General features: G+C 41.6%; 2 protein-coding genes across 3 annotated transcripts; one reads left to right on the top strand and one right to left on the bottom strand.

Annotated features, from left to right (window-relative positions):
* The first annotated feature begins 497 nt into the window (after positions 1-497).
* Positions 498-16,483, top strand: ssbp3b (single stranded DNA binding protein 3b). Of its 2 annotated transcripts, XM_083940533.1 has the most exons (18): positions 498-640; positions 1,339-1,411; positions 1,550-1,611; positions 1,700-1,784; positions 10,034-10,123; positions 11,159-11,233; positions 11,468-11,530; positions 11,748-11,811; positions 11,915-11,988; positions 12,200-12,264; positions 12,362-12,410; positions 12,676-12,711; positions 12,812-12,866; positions 12,955-13,019; positions 14,363-14,441; positions 14,634-14,662; positions 14,764-14,865; positions 15,093-16,483. In XM_083940533.1, the coding sequence occupies exons 1-18, from the start codon at positions 585-587 to the stop codon at positions 15,120-15,122; spliced, it is 1,152 nt and encodes a 383-aa protein (XP_083796659.1). In that variant the 5' UTR covers positions 498-584; the 3' UTR covers positions 15,123-16,483. The 2 variants fall into 2 exon arrangements, with proteins under 2 accessions (XP_083796659.1, XP_083796660.1); XM_083940534.1 differs by lacking the exon at positions 11,159-11,233 and having other exon boundaries at positions 15,093-16,482.
* Positions 16,484-17,994: 1,511 nt separating this feature from the next.
* dio1 (iodothyronine deiodinase 1) lies at positions 17,995-23,157 on the bottom strand. The gene is made up of 4 exons (XM_083940540.1): positions 22,801-23,157; positions 22,567-22,710; positions 21,873-22,072; positions 17,995-21,514 (listed from the first exon to the last, which is right to left on the bottom strand). The coding sequence occupies exons 1-4, from the start codon at positions 23,135-23,137 to the stop codon at positions 21,449-21,451; spliced, it is 747 nt and encodes a 248-aa protein (XP_083796666.1). The 5' UTR covers positions 23,138-23,157; the 3' UTR covers positions 17,995-21,448.
* Between the last annotated feature and the right edge of the window lie 530 nt (positions 23,158-23,687).

Below are 23,687 nucleotides of genomic sequence, written 5' to 3'. Positions count from 1 at the left end.
ATTATATGTCAACATTTGCACTACAATAAAACCGCTTATGTATACATTTGCTATGTATCTTTTTATATGTATGTGTGTAATGCTGCTGCTACACTGCAATTTCCCAGCTTGGGATCATTAGTATTTCTGTTCTTTTCTATTCTATTCTATTTTATTATATTAGCCCCCTGAAATGCACCATTGATCAGTCCAGACATACATTGCATAATACACAACAAATAATCAACCGACACAAATAAACAAACGAAAACAAAACAAACAAACAAACGAAGACAAAACCAAAAAACAAACCAATTAGAGAATAGTTCTTAAACACAGCTAGAGTCTGAATCATCAATAATCTTTCATTAAATAACCCTCACAGCTCAAAACAGCCCACTGGAAAAGCAGGACGACGCGGCAGACCTTAAGGCGAACGGCGCGCTCTGATTGGCTACGAGCTGCGTCACTCAAGGCCTGGCCCCGCCTCTTCCCCCCCAGGACCAGGCTCGGTTGAGTCGTCGGGTTGATGAGGGTCGCGATGATCTGACAGATGAAATAGCGAAAAAAAGAAAGAGAAGGCGGTCGTCCTCCCACACAAAACAATGTTCCCCAAAGGCAAAGGCACCCCGGTGCCGTCGGACGGCCAAGCGCGAGAAAAGTAAGCCCAGAAACGTTTATTATTGTGTATTTTCTGCCTCGTAAGTTGTTCCCTCTCTCTGTTGTTCGCTGGACGGGCTAAGAAGAGGCGATTTCCTCCTACCGAGAATTGAATTGAATGAACCGCCTTGTCTGCTCGCCATTCCTCCCCTGAAGCTGTGTCTCGGCTACGCTTGTATTTCCAGTTTAGTTGTGTTTTAGCCGTCATTATTCTCACATTTGTTGCGGGGTTTTCAGTCGAGACGCCCGGAGAGGAGGAAACAATAACACCGCCTTGTTACATTGTAACATTGTTGCCTCTGTTGCGCTCTGGAAAGGCTCCGTTTTTATTTGCCTCAACCCCATCACCAGTGCCACCGGGATACTGTAGCTAATTCACAGCAGGCTGGTGGTGTGTGTATGTGTGTGTGTGTTTTTTAATGTTTCACAACACGATGTTAAATTACACTGTTGCTTTTCCCACTTTTCTTCCAACCTTCTCATTGTAGTGAATGAGGTTTTGTGGCTCTTGGTTACACACAGTCCCCCCATTTAATTTTTTTTGGCATAGGCTATTTGGCAGCCATTGTTCAGAGGCCCTCTGTGCCCGACTGTAGTCACTCACAGTGTGCCCCGTTGAAGAAGATTTAATCTGCTCTTTGACGTTTCTTTTTAGTCAAATGAAACCCAACATTGTGTGTTTTTTGTTATTTCTCTCAGGTTGGCTCTGTACGTTTATGAGTATTTGTTGCACATAGGAGCACAGAAGTCTGCACAGACCTTTTTATCAGAGGTAGGTGGATATTCAACCACACTATAATGTCCTTTTTTTATATATTTAAACACTTTTGTAAATGTATTTTAGGAACAGCATTATTAAAATGTCTTTAATTAACACACATGGATGATTACCGAAACCCCCCTTTTCTAGATACGATGGGAGAAAAACATAACACTCGGAGAACCCCCTGGATTCCTACATTCCTGGTGGTGGTAAGTGTTAATGTTCTTGTCTCCCTGTAAACATGTCCAGGGGTTGTTTGTGTGGCTCTGTTTGCTTCATGACCTGTCTTGTCCACAGTGTATTCTGGGACTTGTATTGTGCTGCACCAGAGAGGAGAGAGACATGTGACCACTCCAGCGAAGCAAAAGCCTTCCATGATTACGTGAGTAGTGCTTACATGGAAACTGCTCCGACACGTATTGCCGTGTGTTCTGCTTAAAGAAGACAACAACAACTTTGTGGTGTGAATAATGAGCCTCCGACTCAGGTTGTGCAGTGAGTCAGATTCAGAGCAAAGTGCTCTAATCTCTGTTTGTCAACACTCTGACGAAATCTCCCACATTCCCCTTTGAGTGATAGAGCTTCAGGTTATTGTGACACCTTTTGAGCTTGAAGAACGATCACGATTTTTGCTTTTTTTTGCTTTATTTAATGTCTTTTGCACATCTTTCAGAGTGTAAGTAATGTAAGTCATTTTGTTTTTGCCCATGCACCTTTTTGTAGCTGCATTAACTACCGAATGCAATTTGGGAATTGGGGAAGAATCTTCTTCTTTTTTTTCCTCTCTCTGAATTTACGATCGGTCATCTTGCCCGGTCGGTGGGTCGGATGATGCACCCCCCAGCAGTGCGCTTTATAGGCTTCTGGGAAAATGATGCTGATGTCAGCATGCCCTGAGTCAGACCTGTCGAGTGCTCAGCCCGCTTACCGCGCTCCAGCTCCTCAGCTGTGAAGACGAAAAAGAAACTTCTGTGTGTTCTGCGCAACTTCCCCAGACTTTATACACACCGCTTGACTTAAAGTCCTCCAGTTGCCCTGATGTGTGATGGATCATAGTGAAACATGCTATCTGAAGTGACATAATCCTCAAGAATCTGTAACTAAAGAACTGTAAAATCTATTAAATATGCTCAGGACACGTACATTATTCTGTAGTGCATTGCTGCTCTTATGATAGCACTTCCATATTTGCATGGTATGGGTGTTTTGCATCTTTATAATTATGCAGTTTTAGAGATAGTGCTGTATTGTTTCCCGCTTGGAGTCAATATTCAAAAAGAGCCTCGTGAGGATGACAGAACTGCTGGTCAGTGGCCGCCGCTCTTCCCATCCTTGGTGTTTCATCATGTAGCTGATGTCAATGAAATAAAACATACTGTTCAGGTTTTGCTGTGTAGGCACGACTCAGATACACAGCCCAGTTTCTGGTGATGTATCAGACAGGAACGGGTTAAAACAGAGATGTTAGTCCTGCTCTTGGCAGATAGGGTTGTCAGGGTAACAGGCCTCCTGATCTGGCAGGTGACCTGGGAGCCAAGAGAGAGGCTTCAGCGTGGCTCTGCCCTTTTCAATAACCACATTCCTTATTATTCCAACTCGTGCAGACAGAGGAATGAAACCTCCTTAATTCACAGAGCCTTATGCAAGGTAATTCATTGCATTATCTCCTCTTAATTTTGGTTGCTTGCTTGGGCTGGATGTTTTTCTTTTGTCTGACTGTATCTTACATTTTAAAAAAAGTGTCACAGATTTCAGAACTCTAAAACTCTGTTTTGGGAAAAACCCAAGACATAAATAATAATAACAAACTATTTTTTTTCTTATTTTATTTCTCAATTTCCCTTGTATTAATGAGGAAACCTCCTCAGACTGTTTTTTGAAAGATTAAATGCTTAATAAGATGTTCGATCGCAGCTCTCTTGTAGGAGACAATTTTCATAACATGGAAAACATTAAGCAAATGAGGGAACAGTGAATCGTCAGTCTGGGAGCTTTGAGAGTTTCTGTGCGGTTGCCTCTCCCCCGACATCTTGCGGTTGCCCTTCGCTCTCCTGTTGGTTCTCCTTGTGTTCATTTGTGGATGTTGGGGGTCATGCAAGTGTGTGTGTATATGTTAATATGGACAGTACAAGTCCTTGGACCCTAGCCTTTGTCTAGGTGTGGGGGAGGTGAGTGTTGCTCTGTTAGCCGGCAGAGCTCGTAAAGCAGCGGCGTATTCACGCTGGGCTTGACGAATGCTCCCCGAGGGGCCCCGTCGTCATGGCGTCAGCGGCTGATTGATGGCTGTCACGGAGCTAAGCGGCAGATTGAAAAAAAAAGAAAAGGGGAGTGGCACTGTGGCATATGCCCAGAATCCACCACCACCACGGAGGAGCTGAGGGAATAAAAAGAGGAGGGGGTTGGGGAGGAAGATGAGAAGTGGAAGGGACCTGCTAGAAGTAACTAGTGAGGGAGAGAGAGAGAGCATCCAGTCAGGATCCAGGGTGGGTTTTATGATGTTGATTGATGGTTAAACATTTACAAGCTAAACATAGGGGCTGGTTTCTTTGGAGTGTTGGTTCCAGTGGAAGAAGTGAGGCTGTTGGAAGCACGCTATGTCAGGAGCCGGCGGTTGGGTGGTCTGTGCTGCAGCCCAGCCCCCCAAATAATTTCTCCTCCTCCATCCCCTTTTAATTTTTTTTCTACTTTCTGTTTGTGTCTCTCTCTCTCTCTCTGTATAACATTGCGTTTTCACGGTTACCTCAATCAACCTCTTGGTCGTCCTCACCCTGCTCTCTTCCCCCCTCTCTCTCTCTTTGTTTTTGTTAAGAGAGCGCAAGCACATCCGCCACCACTCTGGCCTTTTGTAACCTCCTTCAGTGATACGAGAATTCAGCAAAATTTGTTTGGCTGAGATTGTGTGTGTGCTTTTAAATACAGACAGTGAATCATGGTGAGTGTGTGTGTGTGTGAGGGGGGGTGGGGTAGTCTATCTTAAAAGAAGTCCCCTGGGAAGTTGTATGGAAGACCCCAGACAAGAGCCTCGTAGCCCGGGGCAGGGCAGAGACATCTGCCCCTTTCCTGTACCAAAGAGTCTGTGGACAGACGTGGCTCGTTTAGACCGAAAGCAACATCAGGCTGTTTGGGACAGCCCAGCAAGCACAGCTGTGTGCTTTCGTAAGACATGATAAGATTCAACATAGCATAGATGGGAACCCACCGTGCACGTTGCTTTTTTATTGGTTTCTGACTTCTACAGAGCTATGTATATTGTTGACATTATTTCATGACTTAATACCTTAAATACAGCTTTGTTTTACTTATTATATCTTTGCCTCAGATCTCTCCAGGAACGAGCTACTTTAGGGTAGAGGAACAAAACAAACTGCAGTTGTTGTTTTACTGTGAAGGGACAAGACAATGTGGTTGTATGAGCTTATACCACTCTACTATGAAATTAGCCATGAACTGGAAATCAACCTTGATCCATAATCAACAAATTTAACTTCTCCCCTCAGCTGCATCAAGAATGTTTATTTAGTTTAAAAATACAACACACACTTTCCTGGTAGGTGAAGAATTTACGACTGATCTCCCTTGAGGAGTAAGATAAGAAACTTTATTGCCATTATACTGCTCTGCAAGACAGCAATACAATCTGTAATGAATACACACAATAACATAATGTTTCTTTATTCAGCTGGGAACTTAAATATACTTTAAAAATTTAAAGACGACCTCTGGGACACAGCTTCATTACTGTATTTGTACATCTCTGACGCACATGCCGTTGTGGGTAAATGTGGAGCTATATTACAGGAGGGCTAACACTATAAAACTATAATTTTAAATCTTTACCTGTTAACAACCGGTGGTTAAATCATAAACCGTTGTAGAACTAACGCCTGAACCCTTCATAAAAATGGAATCATCATTCAAATCACAATCACTAGTTGATAAGTATACAACTCCCTTTATATGCTACTTTATGTAAACTTAAAAAACATGTCCACCAAAGGATCAATGCTGTGCCCCTGAGGTGTATTCAGTAGGGGTGCAAAGAAAAAAAGTTTATGTGGCGATGAATGACTTTACTGCAGACAGAATTAAGGTCTAAAGCTAGATGCTAATACGACCCAGGGATCTGATCATGATACTTACATCTAAATATTCTCATTGAAGATGTGTTACCTTACCTTAAAGCAACGTATAGATCATAGATCAAGATTAGAACAATAAGCCTTTAGCTAGTAGCCTATTCCTTCCCACATTATTGAATTAAATGATCCTGCTATTCAAGCCTGGTACAGATACTTTATGTCCATCTCTGCTGTTGAAGACATAATTTTGGGTTGTTGTCGTCACAAATTCCACTTTTTGTGCTTCTGAGACGCTTTGCCTTTGTTTGATTTAATGAAACCTGAAAAACGTTCTTATAACATTTACCCAGAATCCTCTTGTGTGGGTAAATCTGTCAGGCAATGCAGGTCAGATGGGGTAAATGCTCCTTCCAAGTCAGCAATTGTGTCAGGCAGGGTGGGATCCTAACGTCATTCTTGTTTGACTTGCATTTGGATGACTTGTCCGGGCAGTTCTCTTCTTGCAAAACGGGTATAGTTTTTTTTACATATGCAAATGATTGGTTTATTTCTCCTTGCAGTGCTCGTCTTCAGCTGTTGTTTAGTATATAACTCCTGATATGGTGCTGACACCAGATTAAATGACCAAAACGTATGTATTTCTGGATAATTTGATGTAGAGCGACGGTACTGTGTGCACCAAGTTTCAGGTTGCTAGCCATGTGATCGTCCGCATGAGTGTTCCTTCATGAGATGAGAAAGCTTAGTGAATAAATGTATGTACAGATTGGACAAGGTCGAAAACAGTATAATTGATGTACTGGTGAATCCTACTCAAGGCTGCATGTTACGCTTAAGAGATACGACCACTCTGGTGCAGAGTCTGATAGGGAGTCGTCTGTCTTACCAAATGTACAGTGCTGGGATAACGCCTGACATCCGATAACGTGTTGTTGGACAATACTCCAGTTCTGTGGTGAGAGGTCTGGCTAACCAGGAGTAGACAGGGGGTGATACTAAGAAATATAACTTGCAATGCTTTATTTTTGGCCTTAAGAGAGTGTTGCGACCTCCCATCATCACAATGCTTTTATCACGATCCTGTGTATCTATGTACATTTTTGTATCAATGGGCTCCGACACTTCAGGTGATAAATTCAAAACTTAAGAGAAAAATACACATTGTCATCACTGGGTGAGTTTCTGTGTCTTTGCCTCAGGTAAAAAAGCATCACAGATAGGGTTGCAAGGAGGCAGAGTATTTCCAGAAACTTTCCATGGGAAGTTAAGGGGAATTTTGGAAATATTGGAATTTATGGGAATTGACTGGAAATTGGGTGTAATTAAGACAAACTGTATCATATCCAAACATAAATATAAACATTTTATTTGGTGTAGGCAGACATCCATGCAAAATAATTTAAAAAACAGTACTTTTCAACAGATTTGATCAAGTTGTAATTATTTTATTGGACATCAATTCTTTCATTGAACAATAAAAACATGAATGTCGAGTAAAATGATCATCCCCAACCCACCCCATTCAAATTTAAGTAACATGACACCCCACCCCACCCCCAAAAAATGCATGTGATGAAGGAATGCACAATGCATGTAGGGGGCGTGACTTCAATACCCCTGCAGCAAGCAGTGAGCTGCGTGCATGTGTTTGAGGAATAGCATTGATATTCTCAAATGTTTGCGTGAAATCTGGTTGTTTAGGCAAGATTATGCTAAAAATATATTATCCCCAACTAAATTTACAATTTCCCCTCTAAGGGACAACCTTTAATGTAGTCCTTCCTTCAATAATTCCAGGTTTATTCCTTTTTCTCACAGAAACTTTCGTTATTTCCCATGGAAAGTTTCCAACTTTGAAAATTCACAGAATTTTGCAACCCTAATCACAGGCGTGTTTGGTCACCTAACATGTACACGCTGCTTGCACCTTTGTGGGATCAAGTTTTCTGGTTATGTGAGCTATTTTTTTTTTTTAAGTAGTTGCTCGACAGGCTGTGCAGTTGAGTGAGTCATAGCCGTTCTGGAGGAATGTGTTGTGTGCCATTTGTGTCTTAAAGAGTGAAAGTTAACTTTAAATCTTTGGTCAAATGTATTCATACAGATTTACCTTATTCTGAGAGCGAACTACTTGAATGGGCCGGGTTGTTAAGAGTAACTGGTCAAGATCATAGACTGTATATAAAGATTGACGCTGCTCCACTTCCTCCAACTGTTAAAAAGTGAAGCTAAAATATCCTTGATACAGGCGCCGCCTTGTTGTAATTGTGGAGCCATAATCTGCGCAGTAGAGCAGTAGAGTCACGTCATCTAAGTCCTGTCCAATCACAAGTCTGATACAGCTGTCAATCATGACCTTTCACCCTGTTTTCAAAGCATAAAAACGAAACTCACTATAAACAAATGTATCAAAAAAACGAAAACTTGAACAAACACCAGTGTAATAAAAAAAAAACTACCTACATTGGCAGAAACCGTCTTTGGGAAACATTTGTTTGAGGTGTTCTTTGAGTTTTTAGGTCGGCCCATGTCCCATCTACTAACATAGAGAGGGCGGGGCTTATGACCTATATACCTTCTCTCTTTGAATTCGATTGCTAGGCAACAGCCCGAGTCCCTGTTCACTTCCTGTCAGCTGATTCAAGCCACATACATGGAAACAGGATATAAACTGGGACACAAATTAGAATGTTTTAACTGTAAAGTGGTCATTACTGCAGCCAGCCACCAGGGGGCAATCAAGATGTTTTAGCTTCACTTTTGGGGAGCTATCAAGCCGTCCATCTTTATTTGAGCGAGGAATTACATGGAGTGCCAATGTGGTCTGTGGATCATCTGAAATCTCAAGAAAGGCTTTTCTCCTACGCATTTATAGCAGTATATTATTTTGAAATAAAATTCCAGTTAGCAATTTTTGAGGATTTATCACTATTGTATATTTCTCAGCACTATCCTATGGCACCACCCAGTAAAGGCATGATTTAAAGGCTCTCTGTGTCCCAGCGGTGGAGGGGGCCTGAGATGTGACTTCTCTCTGTGGCCTCACTTCTCTCCCTGCTGAGGTATTTCACAGTGACCCTGCAGTGGCAGTCTGAGCAGATATAATTAGGGAAGGAGCAGTCGATACCAGGAGTGTGTTGGCTATTGACCAGGACTGAGTGTATGCGCACTGGTACATCTATCCTTGTAGTGATCATCGCTTGTTTGCGTACACCTACACTATAGGGTAAGTGAGCTACGCATTAAGCAATGGGACTCGAGGAGCTTCTCTCTGTTGTTCTATGGAAGCTAAACCCCACAGCTCCGAAGACATTAGCCCATCTCCGATTGCCTCGGCTATAGGGAAGAAAAACTCAGTCAATTAGGAGCGTGTGACCGAAGCAAATGGCACATTAGTGAATTAGGGCTGCGGTTTGAGCAGGAAATCGACCCAGCTAGCCCCTGCTGTGTAGCATCACTTTGGAGGCACTGGCTCAATGAATCCCACTGATACTTATCTGATCCACTGAGTCCTGGATCAGCAGGGCACAGAAGCGGTGGGTCTACAGAATTCATGTTGATGCCCTCGTTTCTTTCTCTTTTTTAGATGAATCGAGGCGAGGGTGCGTTAAATAATGTTAAAACGGCTGTTACATGGAATTTAATCCTAATTCACACATCCTAATTTAATTCACAAGTCTGGACGATGGCCATGATGCCTGATAAAATAAGGCTCATTAACCCATTCAAATCAATAGTCAACACAAGTTTAGCTAGAGTCATAATATTCAGTTCCTCAGATGTGATCATCCTGTGGCCGGCTGTGCCAAGAACCGCGGTAATAAAATAGATTTTATGGTTCCCACCCTGGATAACCTGGACATTTAGAGACTAGTTTCCCTATCATGGAAACACCTTGACATTAATTAAAGTGACCAAATGTCCTGGAAGTATCATAAGTCGTCCTTGAAAATTATAATTACGTTTTAGCCCCCCCCCACTTAGACCGCCTATTGTCTATTTGAACAAAGAATAAACAAAAATCAAATAAATAGTCAGTCGACTGATACTGAGCCTATACTACTACTCAGCTTTTTATTTTATTTGTATTTATTCCTTATTTCTCATTGTTCATTTCTAGAATCAACAATGTACTGTATACCAGTATATTGTACATAATAGTGATTCATAATTATTTATAATGAATGAATAATTGTTTTAATCATGCTCTTTAGGAAACCGTGCTGGTTTATATTCATATTGGTGCAAAAAAAAGAAAACGTCACATTTTTTTTCAACTCAAAACAATTCACCATATCAGCCTCCATTTTGGTCTGATATGGTGAATTGGTCTGGATATGAGCAATCTGTGATTTCTCGCCCATGTCTCAAAAATGTATGTCTCAGAAATTATATGACCATTTGTGATCATGATCAAGAGAAACTCCTGGAAATGTGCTGTGTGTAAGTGAGTGGGAACACGGTGTACTGAGAATGCAGTTTGTCTTAACTACTCAAGTTATTGTGCGCAGCGCAGAAGTTGTAATGTTGGTGTTTTGTTCTGTTTTATTCTTAGAGTGCAGCAGCAGCTCCCAGTCCTGTGATGGGAGGGATGCCCCCCGGTGAGGGCATGCCAGGAGGACCCATGCCACCTGGCTTTTTCCAGGTCAGCCAATCACTGATATTGTCTGCTACTTTTAGGAATATTCCATATACTTAAATCTACTTCCCCCTCACATTTAAAATGTTCTCCTGATACATCATTATCAAAATGAATGAACAAATGAGTTAATGCTCCAGGGTTTTGCATATCCTATGGAGCGATAGGTCTCCACATTGGTGTTTCTACTGCTTTGTTCTTTTGTTTTACATCACTCTGCTCAGTGAACTTGTAGTAAACATCATAGACGTTCTGTCTGCCTGGGCCCCTCCAGTGCTGTAAACAGGCAGGCGTGGCCTGGCCATTTTCCCTAATGGAGAAATCGAAAGGTGCAGCACCTACTGTAAATCAATATCTCATGAGGATAAACTCTTGGCAGGCTGCTACGTGGAACAGGCTCTAAGAGGCGACATACATTGCAATATTGCTCAAGACTACTAGACCAAACTCCAATCCACCAGCTTATTATGTACTAAATGCCACAAGAGCTCGACTGATTATGTGATCATGTAAATATCAGGAAAGACATTTTGACATTGATACATCAACGCACACGCTCTCATACTTTCCATATCGGAATCCATTCGAGGAGGCTCAATTAGACCCCTCACTCTCTGTCAGATCAGCAACATTAGTGACACAGTGCCGGTGTTTAGTGTTGTTATAAAGCTAATTGCACAGAGCTTAATTGACACTGTTAATTCAGGGAAATTAGCACTGATAACATGCTGCATGCAGCAGGCTTCTTGATGACTTGACTGACAGGCAAAAGAGCACACATCCTCTCCATCTCTGTCTCTTTTCTCTCGCTCAAGGCTAAGTCATTTGCTTGCTCTTCTCTTCTCAGTCTCTCTCTTTTACTGTGTTTGGTACATGAAAATGAGCATCTTATTTTTGTACATTTCTTTGCGCCACACTTTGGTTCCTGCCCTGTCCTCTGCCCTGCAGTAACCCTGCTTCTCTCTTTGCCCCTCTTTGTCACTTCTGTTCCTCTTCGCTCCCTCCCTTCTCCTTGCCTCTTTATTTGGTACAATGCCACAGGGTCCTCCGGGTCCCCAGGGCTCTCCTCACCCTCAGCCTCCTCCCCCTAACAGTATGATGGGACCTCACAGTCAGGTAACACTTCCTCTCCCTCTTTCTCTCTTTTTTTTCAGTTTTTGCTATCTGCGGTCATTTGGGAACGCGGGTTCTCAGTGCTGATGTTCATGCTTTGGCATCTGTCGCAGCTTTATGCTTTATGCTGCTTTCTATATTTGCACAAGCAAGCTTGTGAGAAAGTATAACTGCTTTTTGAGAGATTATGTCACTTCTTTATTTAAATCTCATGGAGCAATGTCATCTCTGTTGTAGTCCTTCATGTCGCCTCGCTTTGCTGGAGGCCCAAGAGGTCCCCCCATTAGGATGGCCAACCAGGTAGAGCTCTCTCTCTCTCACTCACACTCACACACACACACACACATACACACATACACACACACACACACATACCATGGATGCAGTATACATAGCATGTAGAGCTGAGTGACATGATGATATATATAATCTTTAATCGTATATGTATGAAAAGGAGTAGGAAGAACCTACCCCTTCTGATGGCACATATTAAGTCTTTGTGTTTTATCCCCATTAGCCACCAGGCGGAGGACCTGGTCCCCATCCCATGCTGCCCAACATGGACCCAACACGGCCACAAGGTGTGACTCATTTTGTGTATTCATTTAAACTACATACTACACCTGCAGTAGGGAAGTTGTTTCCAGGCTTATCACTTCATATAAATGTCCTTTTTTCTTTCAGGCCATCCTAACTTGGGGCCAATGCAGAGAATGAGTGGCCCTCGAGGAATGGGTCCTATGGGGCCTGGACCTCAGGTATGTTATTTTACTGCCTTGATGGACCAGTAGTCATTGTTCTTTACTTGACTGGTTTGTAGACCCATTTCTAAAAAGGTTTTTTGTAACCAACCAAATCTGAAGTTTTGTAGATAGTATCAATGGTTTGAGTGGGTTTTCTCTTATAACTGCACCATGTGATTTAAAGTCAATTTTCAGACAATTTTCCATTTTTTGTTTGTCTTCTCAGAACTTTGGTGGTGGGATGAGGCCTCCACACAACACTATGGGTCCTGGTATGCCAGGAGTGAACATGTGAGCCTATTTTTTTATTTGTAAATATATTCTCCCAAAAGTCTTTCAAACTTAATGCATTATCTAACTAAACTTTGTATCTGTATTACCAATCTAGGGGTCCAGGGACCGGTCGGCCATGGCCCAACCCCAACAATGCCAACTCTGTGAGTACTAATGCACAAACATACAGAAAAATGCTGGTTCAGATTGCAGTGGGATCTCCTCTCAGAGCTGCCGAGGTCTAATGTGCTCGAAAATTCTAGTCTGGGATGTAATAGTAGTATTATGTGTCACGGTTTCCACAGATGGTTGGACAGACCGCCATAATGGTATTAGGATGATCAAATGATGAATGATGACATTTTGAGGTATAGAAAGGGTTTGCACTCACCCATTTCTGGTCTGTAATGTTTGTGTTTTTGGTTTCAGATGCCTTACTCATCACCCTCTCCAGGTGCATACGGGGTGAGGACACATCCTGGCATCTGAACTTACACATACTATTAGGAAAATGTCATTTTAAAGACAGTTTTTACATGTAAATATTTATGTTTATTCTCCATAGGGTGCTTCTGGAGGTGGGGGGCCCCCAGGAACTCCCATCATGCCCAGCCCTGCAGGTTAGTGCTTTCCTGACCCAAGCTGTTAATCATTAACCTTTTGTGCGCTATCCAGTACCAATTGTATGTATGACTGCACCTTTTCCAGACTCAAACAACTCTGGTGACAATTTATACACCATGATCAACACTGGACCTGGCAACCGAAATAATGTAAGTTCTGATTCATCATTCTCTGAATTCTGCAGTAAGTGTGGGTATTATTATCACTGAGTGAATTACAATAAGTACAGTTGACATACATTTAAAGCACTTTCCAGATATTGTTTGTTTTTTTATTCCACTAACTAATTACTCATATCCTATTTGCATCAAGTTTACTGTCATCCTGTTTCAAGCAACTTAACTTAACAACGCACCTTAACATCAGGGTCATGACTGTGAATGTAGTGGGGGCCACTTAGTAAAAAAGGGCTTAATTGAGAACTATAATTAAGTGGCTGAGGTTTACAGTGTGTTGTGATCTCCACTGGTCGTTATGAAAAGCTCGGTCCATTAACTAAACACCTGACAGCTCTTGTAACTAGTGGGATTGTGACGCTGGATCTGAATTATACATCCATATAAATACATTTGAAAATGTTTCTGCTAAGAACAAAAGGGCTGACAAACAATCTATTACTGAGATTCTTCTATGGATGATTATAATTTTATTGAACCTTGTTTGAAATGAAATTTTATAAGGTCCACCCAAATTGCATTTTATGATCTTGTCTTATATCTTATAATTAACTGCCAGAGAAAGATATAACTAGAAGCTTTCAGATCAATTTTACTCAGCACTAGTGTCCTGACCTTACTAAACCCTGGTTATTCTAGTTTGTGTGTTATTTGATGTTATAGGCTACTGTTTCAGTCACTCTCTTGGAGCTGAAATGAAAAGAACGAGGAACTTTCAGTGGTTAAACAGACTGAAATTCACAGTAGAAGAAATAAGTAATGCCTCCTTTTTTCACTGCATGATTCAACTCGACTCAACTCACTTATGGTATCAGGAGCTTTTCTCTATTTAATTTTCCACTGCAGATATTACCCTGTCAGTGTTGGCAGGATCTCCCACTGATCGCCGTAGCTACGCCACGTGAAACTGGCCTAACATCATCTCTGACTCTTGCATAATTCTTTCATTAGCAACCAAACAGAGGAACGTCTACACTACATCAATTGTACAGTGTAATTTTGTGGACTCTCACACTAGTGACGAGTCAGTGGTCTGCATTGTTTTAACTCGACCTCCTAGTATCGGGTCAGCTCACTTGGAACCTCGACCGACGTGGTACCAAAAAAGTACCAGATACTATCCACAATTTTTGCTAAAGGAAAACCAAAAAAGAGCGAATTGAGTGGAGCTGTGCAGTGAAAATGCAGCATAAATGCACTGTGTTGTAACAAAGTTCCTAGTTGTTTTTAGTCACTTTTATTTTGAACCTGGTTGGATGCCAACTGTGTTGTGGAGAAGTGGATAGTGAGTCCATGCTGTCTTGTTTGTCCTCCAGTTCCCTATGGGCCCCGGCTCTGATGGACCCTTGGGAGCCATGGCTGGGATGGAACCACACCACATGAACGGATCACTAGGTAATACCACGCACTACAAAAATACACTTACTAACGCTACACAGAAGAGTTCAGGTTTCATTAAACGTGTTCAGAGCGTACTTTTGTCCACTATGCTACATAGGACTATGGATTGTATTTCAGATCAAAATTGCTTCTAATGGTAATAGAATACAAACATTTTTCATTGTCTTCATATTGTTTCATTCTTAGGCTCTGGTGATTTGGATGGAATGAACAAGGTAAATAGTGTACCCATGCACAGAGGCTTTGCAGCTTAATTATGAATAAAGTAAAATGTTATACATTTCTAAAAAAAACATTGTGAACTCTTTGTTTCCAGAACTCCCCAAACAATTTAAGTGGCATTAGCAATCCTCCCGGGACCCCAAGGGATGACGGGGAGCTAAGTGGAAACTTCCTCCACTCTTTTCAGAGTGAGAACGTAAGTCTCCTGTCTTGCCAGTTGGTCTCCTCAGCTAACATCACTGGGCTGTCGGTGACTGTAATAGTGGTTTGTTGAATCCAGAGGTAGAGCGCCACTGGCCACACAGGAAAGTCACAGCATATTAACATCACTGACTACAGTAGTGGAGAAGTAGCCGGGCGTCTGACCAAGGAGAACTTGGTAGGGATGCGTGTTTGAATCCTCTCTCCTTTGTGTCTCTACAGTACTCTCCAACCATGACGATGAGTGTGTGACCTCCCCTCCGCCCCCACCCGACATTATTTGCCATCATTCCGAGGATCTGAACTCACTATAGGACACGGCCAAACACATCAGCACCGAATCAGGGACAGGCGCCATTTTGGTTCCACATTACGCCAGAATGCTGATCGGAGAAAAATCAAAATGGCTGGCGACTACTGCTCCTTGCTCAAAATGAAGGACAATTTTCTCCATTTATCACAACCCCCAAGTGTGACAAAACCAGCTACTGAAATGCAGACATGACACGTTTTATGTTCTTTGCAGAGCCCCCATAGCCCTCTCAGTCCCCTCAATCCTAGAGTGAAGAGAAAAAAAAATGGTTGAAGTTTACCTCTTGTACTTTTTAATTATTGCTTTTTTGGTGCAAGATGTGCAGGAAATGTCTCCGCTTTTTGTCACTTAAAACACTGGAGAGTGTGCATATGCATTGTGAGCTTGGAAAGTTTTTGTGTTGTCATTTTACTTATCACCATGCATACTGTGTCACGAAAAGTCAGTTGACATAGGACTCAGAATTTGCCTTTTACTCTGTGGCCACCTTTATAAAAAATGTACTATCCTTCCCAACACCCACCCTTCTATTTAAAGAGGTTCGTAAGGGGAAAAGACTTGAAAGATTACGGCTTTTATTGTGACGACCTTTCACGGTATGTAAGTGCTCAGATGGTTCTTTCAATGTTGAGTTGATCCCGTTTGATCAATTTCAGTCTCTTATTGTTGACGGCAATGTGATTCTGTGCTCTTGGCTGTTTAATTTAAACAGCTAGATGGCTGTTGCGTTCTGTCAAGGGAATTCAGACTTCGGCATAAGAAGTGAGTGCATGAATGCTGAGAATCTGTGTACAACATACTACCTAGTGCTGCTCTTCTCTATGTGGACACCTGCTTTAAGATGTGGTGTATATCTCTTTACCTGTCTGTGCTTAATGCTCTGTGCACCTCATCGTTGTAGCCTTCTGTGTTATCTCCAGTTGGGTTGGTCATGATGAAATGGCTATGAGTGAGATGCCCTTTTTAATCTCTCATACATATTGGTTGTTCATACTTCCCTCCTGTATCATTGGTCGTCCCCCTTGGCCTTGCCCCTGTCTTGCCCGCCCACATTTTTTTTATATTTTGATACAATCTTTGACTACATATATTGCCCCAGTTATTCAGTTAGTCAAAGCTTTCTAAGCCGATTCTAGTAGGTATCATTATAAACTTAGCAGCAGTCTTGTAAATGTGATAAGAATTTTTATTTCTGTTTTTTTTTTCTCCTGTGAACATTACGCATTATATACATCTGTCCTATGTTGCCTTTATTTGCTGATATTTTTTTATTTCAAATTGAGGAAAGATTGCTTGTTAATATAATTTTACAATAACTTAACTACCTGTGTGGGTTGTTTTATTTTGCCTGAATGTAGATTCATATCACATCAGATGTAACACTAACGAGAATATGCTACTAAAGCTGTGGTCGTGAGAAGTGTAGGAACGCTTAAAGGGAAAGTTCTGATTTTAAATGGAAAGTTGTTAAAGTTGGATTGTATGAGTCACTTCTCTAGTTGGTGTATTGCCAGTAGATGGCTTTTTTGGAAAAGCAGGCCGAGTCCTGACACAGAAGCTAAACAATGTACTGCTGTGGACGGGGCAGCAGCTAAACATGTTAGCCACCCCAAAAAAAGACCTACCTAAATAAATAAATCACTTTAAGTGTATGCATCGCTTTACCTTGCTGTCAGGCAGCCCTCTTAAAGTCTACATAGGGCACCTGAGGCCATTGAATTTAATTTATAGTGTCAAATCATAACAAAAGTTATCTCAGACCCATTTCCATATAGTTCTAGACCACTATAATTTATTTATGATTACAGAGACCAAAGAATTCCCCAATGAGCAAAAGGCAAAGAAACCTTCCTTTTAAACAGGCAGGTACGGTGGGACGGACCCGACTGTGGTTTGGGGCGGCCATCTGTCTTTACCAGTGGGTGGGGGGTAGAGAGATCCAGAGATGCACAGCAACCATCATAATAATATTAACTATGATAATAACAGAAAAAATACTAACAATAAGTGTCAATCTCTAGTAAGTGAAAATGCTAGAGTGATAAGAATAGTAGCAATAACAGTAATAATGATAGAAATGACTAATACAGTTACAGCAGTGGATATACTAGAATGATGCTCTTGTCAAAGCCACCAGACTCATTTTACCTGGCAGAGCACAGGAGATGCTGGTCTTGTGCTGCCTTCACTGGTTACTTGGCTTTTGTTTTTCTAAGGTGAACTTTTTTTTAGATTGCTAAAATACGTCTAGCTGCTGTCCTCGTCCACAGCAGTCCATTTGTTTTTAGCTTCCATAACTGCCAAAGTATCTATTTAAGTTATACATATATAAGCTATTCAATGGATGCTATGCACTGTATAGTGATGTTTTATACTGTAAAGGACCAGGAGGGATCACCTTACATAGCAAACGCACTGCGAGAACAGAATAGCTCGATGTTGTGACCTGTGTGGGGAAAATAAAGACGTAAAAGTGTAATTATCCGACAGCCAGCAGCTAACATTACATTCACATCTCCTCTGCTCCAGAAACACCACACAGCAGTCTAAAGCATGCAGGATGCAGGATGCACTGAGCTCCATACGTATTCGTGGAGCCCTTATCACACGTATTAGATGACTTTGGATGTAAACATCACAGATTAGTTCAATCGAATAATTTAGTGTCCAAGGGGTAAAACTGTCCCAATATTTGCTGTAGTCAACAGCCACCAGACCAGTAGCTGGAAATCCTGGAGTGTGAGGGAGATTTTGTGTCAAAGAAACACTCTGCAGGTTGGGCTAACCTGCTGTGATGTGAGAAAAGACGAGGGACACTGTTACTGACCTGAGGAGTTCCAGTATGATTCAATGAATGAAAAATGTTCAACTACACACATTTTTATTATGTTTTTACCACTATCACATAATTTTGGGGGGGGTTCTTTAGTGAGATTTTGCACAGTTTTACCTCTTGGAGCCAAAAGATTTCAAAGCACACAATCAGCTATTTACATGGAAGGATTCCTCATACCTTATAGACATTTAATACATGTGATGAAGGTGGGAGCCTGTTGTCAGATTATGTCAGATATTCCTTTAGCTGCACATTTAAATTAACTGTGGGTCTCCTTCTTGGGACCACGCTCACCGTAAATTGATTGGATGACAACAAATCTCTATAGGTGGTATAGTGACGGCCCACTATCAAGGCTGTATAGGACCTGCAGACTTAGGAAGGATAACTTGTGGATAAACATCACACCACACATCCTCAGACCTTTATTTCTACACAAGGAACATGTGGAATATGGCCAGATTTAGAGAAGTATATTGAACACTAAAACTGCATTTCTCCCCCCCAGAGCCCGTTAGTAGCCTTATGATGTGGTGAGTGGGTTGCCAGGTTGTGTCTTAATACCCAGTCCAACCAAGCTAAATCTCATGGTGTGATTGTGAATGGTTACAAGGAAGTCTCATTTAGAAGCATTCTGTGTTTTGTTTTGTTTTAGTCGAGAGTCTATTCATCTCCACCTGCTGGCTAAGGCTGTGGGATACAGCTGAAAGGTCTGCTAAGTAGCTGAACCTTGAGTTTAGAGTCATACATGAACCCAGGGTCAGTAAGAAACACACTCCATGCCAACGATGTATTATTGTGAACATCTATGTGTGTTGTTTCCATTTTCCTTTTTAGTCATGTCTAGATCTTTTTTAGAACAACCATTCTAAAAGTAAAAAAAAAAAAAAAATAGGCCCTTCATGCAGCACTTGGCATCTGTTCACCCTTCAAAAGGCTTAATCTTAACAATGACAGGACCTTCACTCTTGATGATGCATCTGCTGCCTCTTTGTAAAAGAGAGGCAAGGTTTTGCAAATAGCAGTAAATGTAAAAGTCAAGACTCATAAAGTGAAGCCTGAACTAAATGAGGTTATTACATTAAAGTTAATAAGATTTTTGTTGTAGGCCAACAGATTTGGAAGATGATACAAATGCAGCCGATGAGTCACTGCAAAGTCTGGGAGCCAAAGAGAAGAATCAGCCTCCTGTTTCTCATGTCTGTCGGAGTAAAAATGGCTTCACATTGCCCTCTGGTGGGCTTCAGAGGACCCTCTACTTAACAGAGACCTCTGGCCTAGACACTATTTACACACCCTAAAAGCAACTGAACACAATGTATGAGCTGGTTTTGGTTTGACTTAAAAATCTGGACGTGAATCTTAACAAAAGTCCGAGGTTGGGAGGATCTGACAGTGTTCTGGTTCCTGTCTAACAATAGGAAGCGGGCTCAGCTGCTGCTGGCTGCTCTCCACAGGATGTGGCCTGGCTGGGCAGAAGCCAAACCTGCTCTACAACTTAAGAGCCACACAGTTAAGTTATGAAAGCTGTAGCGACACATCACTGCTTTGTTCACCACGATATCATAGAAGAAGACTTGCAACATTGAGCTATGATCCTGTAGTTTGTTATAGTTTATAAGACATTGCTTACTTATTGCAACAGACTTTACTTTTTCACTATGAGAGCCCACATTACTGCTGAATCTGCTCTTTTATTGCATATACCTTATATATATATATATTTATTATTATGTATTAAAAAGTACCGTAATGAGGAGGGAAAAGAACAAAGACAAGAGGAAACCAAGTTCAACTAAAGATACTGTTAAACAGTTGGGAGAGATCAAATACTTGAGTGTTGCATCTTCAGTATTTTCCTTTATCAAAATATTTGTTCTTGCACCAGGAGATGTTATTAAAACTTAGACCATGAAAAGCAATAACAATCACATTTGATTAAACTGTTATATAACACTATAGAAGAATCCAAACAACCGAGCCAGTTTTGTAGTTAGACTGACATTTTATATCACTTCAGACACACTGGCAGTCAAAATCAATGGTTGTGGAGAGATTAGACAGTTAGGTATTAACTCACATCAGGGCCTGAACGCCACGCACCGCAACTCACATGTATGACTGTGTGCACTGGATTTGTTGAACTTGGCATGAGCCACCTACGGTACAACGAGTTTACCATTTATCACTTCCAGACAAGACAGCAAACAACAGCCAGCCTGTCATGGGGTGTGACACTGCTGCTGTTTGCATCAACATTACAGCCCTGCAGCTACCATGAGAGTGTGGGAACTGCTAATTGCTTGGTAACTAACGTCATGACAAAACAAGCAAGTAAGCGAACTGCAACACACTTTAAGTCTACGTATGTCGCATATAAATTGAGAGCTTGATGCAGGACTCTTCTCAGATTATTCTTTATTATACTATGATGTAAACATTCAAAAGAAAGCCATTTTGTCGCAATATAAGAACATTTAAAAGGAAATGCAGGCTGTTTAACAAGATGATTATTAACCACTGAATGTGTGTTGACCCTAAATGCTCAGAGATGATCCGGGGAAGGCCTACTTTTAAGTCATCGCTCATCAGATTACAGTGACCAGGGGTTTGCACTGTGATCATCATATAAAAAGCAGCCTCCTGTGAAATCACCTTGGGCACAAATGATCGATCAATCGTCAGTTTTCATTCATCAAGACACTTTTCCATTAGACAATAGAAAACCTTAGTGATTAATACAGATTACAATAGCGACGGTATACTTAATGATAAAGGAGCCTTTCACCGACTTAAAAATTGTACGGACTTTTAAACTTTGGAATTCAGACAATTTAGGCGACATCTCCCGTACACTATACAGTAGACCTTTTTAATGGAATTCCATTGCTAGGCAACAGCCTTGGTCCTTGTTAACTTCCTGTCAGCTGATTTCATTCACATACACAGTAACGGAAATCAAACTTGGACACATTTAGAATGTTTGTTTATGTTACAACTTTGAAAAAAGAAATCTATATATGTATGATACATGATACACAACCTCTTGACTGGACCGTCTCTCTGTGTATCACATCTGGCTACAGAGGCCAAAGGTTTAATCTGCAGCCGTCACTAAGAAACACTGAGGGATGAGTCCAATCTCAGAGATTTGCCAACTCTTTGCATGTTTTTCCAGGGGAGCCTGGAAAAACATTAGTGCAGGTTTGGGGGGTTATCATATTTCTACTCATGGAATGATTGATGCAACAGAGGCCTGCTAGTAGCTATACAACTACATGTAGATTTGGCAGTGAATTTGACTCTTGATACAAAAAACAACTAATAAAAACAGTATTGTGTTACATCAGTAAGACTACTGAACTCAAAGACCTCTACGAATAAGACTGGTCGGATGGCAAATACATGACTTGACTTGATACAACCTTCTTATTTCATCTTCTCCAGGAACGAACGCACCTCCATTGGATCGTAGGCCCAAGGCCCTACGCCCCCCTAGGGAACACAGAGAGAAGAATGTTAATGACACGTCACAAAATGACATTAAAATCGGAAAGAAGACACCAACAACATAAAACATCAGAGACATGTTATTCTACATTTCTGGCTCCATGCCAAGGATTTAAGTGCTGAGTCTGTTGCTTTCATCGCTCCGTCTAATGCCTGAGTACAGATAGTGTTTTGACCTTTAAGCCCACAATGCTGTTATTATATATGTATATTTAAAAACAAATGTAATCATGCAATGGCATGACAGGACCGATGACTGTGATCGAATCATTTCCAGGGAGAATATCTTTCACTGCACAATCGCATGAAAATTGTCTTGGTGGCAGTGGTGCACATATCTCACCTTGTAGACAACTTTCCCAGCCTGCAGCACATAAAGCCTCTCAGGCAGAGCGCCATACTTCATGGTAGTGACATCATTCATTTCATCCACCACCACCGGACACAGGGGCTCCTTTTGGACCAGGATCTGTGCTGCAGACAACCGGTCTTCCAGGCTCTGGTGCTGGTTGATGTCAAAGTTGTTGGCAAAGGCCCAACCGTCTGACACAGAGACAAACATACAAAAATGATTTCACTGGCATAACACTGAATGCAGCAGACATTAATAGGTGTGGCTTTATGGAGGTTTGCATAAGTGCATTAATGAAATTAAGAGTTAAAGCAGTTTTATTGACATGACATAAATCATGACATAAATCAAAAAGAAAATTTGACATGGAAGCTTTTGTATTAACTGTGTTTAATAATAGAATAATGCAGAAGAATGATATCTAAAAGCATCAATCTTTTAAAAGGGGGATTTTTATTTTCCATCAACGTGTAAAATGAAGAATGCCATCAATAAATGTAGATTATTCTGCACTTTCAAGGGTAAGGGAATCAAGTACTCCCAATGCACACGTTACAATACAAGACAATGCTGATAAATAAGTTTGCTTGACCCTTCCCTTATAGATTTTGGACACGTAGCCTCTCCTCCAATACATTTCATGGTGATAATCACTGCACATGGCACTGGGCGACTTCCAACTCACCTGTTGAGTGTGCCTCGGCGATGTAGATGACAAGAAAGTCGGCGACATCGCTGAAGTCCTTGACGAGTTGCTTGAACTCCTCAAGTTTGTACATAAACGGGGGTCAGGTGCAACTTCCAAAACTCAACACCAGCGGTCTGTTGTCTGCAGGGAAAATACAACAACTCATGTAGGAGCAGAGAGCGAGAGAGAGAGAGGGGACCACAGCAGGGAAGCCCGAACCACATCACGCACCTTTCAAGTACTTGCAGATGCTTGTCTTCTTCCCCTCCACGCTGACAACAGGTGTGTCCGGAGCTTCTCCCCCCACAAAGGCCTCCTGCCCGAGAGACAACCACATATGCTGAGAGGCGGTTTTGAAGAAGATCATGGAGCCAAACGTCAGACCCCAGTCCTCATACTTAAAGTTGGGGTTCTGGGTCATGGTGGTCTTTTCACCCATTTTCAGGATCAGCTTCTTGGTCAGACTTGGAAAAATGAAATGCATAATCGAGAGTATGACATTGGTTGCTATCAAGTAGCAAAACAAGCATGCGGTCGACACGTAGACCATCAGCCTGTGCAGAGACATGCTTGCTCCTTGGTGGCGAACTCCCGTTTTCACAGCGCCTCTTACAAAACGGTGATCTGATTATTACAGCATGCCGGGCACGCCCACTCCGCTGCTGCCTTCGAGGCCTCTCTGAGAGCTCGTACTTTCTAAGATCGCAGGCTGTAAAAAAAATACTTCTGGACTAAACAGGGAGGTTTTTGTAATCCGTAAGTGGATGATCATTTGTATCTGACCTTCAAATACTGTTGCAGACGATGGCACTTCAAGGTTTCCCTTTGTTAGGACGCTCTGTCTGAAGAAGCATGCCACATAATGTAACGTTCAGGGGTCAATGGCATCTCCTACTGTGCTTTAACGTTACTCCAGGCTGGTTTTTCTATTCTGACTTTAGGGGAAAGTCAGAATGTTATTATTAGATCGCATAGTTGTTTATTTAATTAGCGTTAACCGAGATGATTATAATCCCAAATTTTCTAATTTGACCCGGAATCGGCAACATTAGATCAAGAACTGGATCATTTTACCATCGGCAACTTTGTGACCTCCGCCTCTCTCCGTTGATTGAGGG

Source organism: Echiichthys vipera (genome assembly GCF_963691815.1).
Source record: "Echiichthys vipera genome assembly, chromosome: 3".
NCBI classification, from domain to species: Eukaryota; Metazoa; Chordata; class Actinopteri; order Perciformes; family Trachinidae; genus Echiichthys; species Echiichthys vipera.
The sequence above is the reverse complement of the archived record's forward strand: the minus strand, read 5'-3'. Positions and strand labels throughout refer to the sequence as shown.

What these genes read in the sequence shown, in the direction of transcription:
- ssbp3b (XM_083940533.1), top strand. Translation starts at nt 585, where the DNA reads ATGTTCCCCAAAGGCAAAGGCACCCCGGTGCCGTCGGACGGCCAAGCG. An exon ending in GGTATGCCAGGAGTGAACAT is followed by an intron (nt 12,265 to 12,361) that starts GTGAGCCTATTT and finishes TTACCAATCTAG; the next exon opens with GGGTCCAGGGACCGGTCGGC. An exon ending in CATCATGCCCAGCCCTGCAG is followed by an intron (nt 12,867 to 12,954) that starts GTTAGTGCTTTC and finishes CACCTTTTCCAG; the next exon opens with ACTCAAACAACTCTGGTGAC.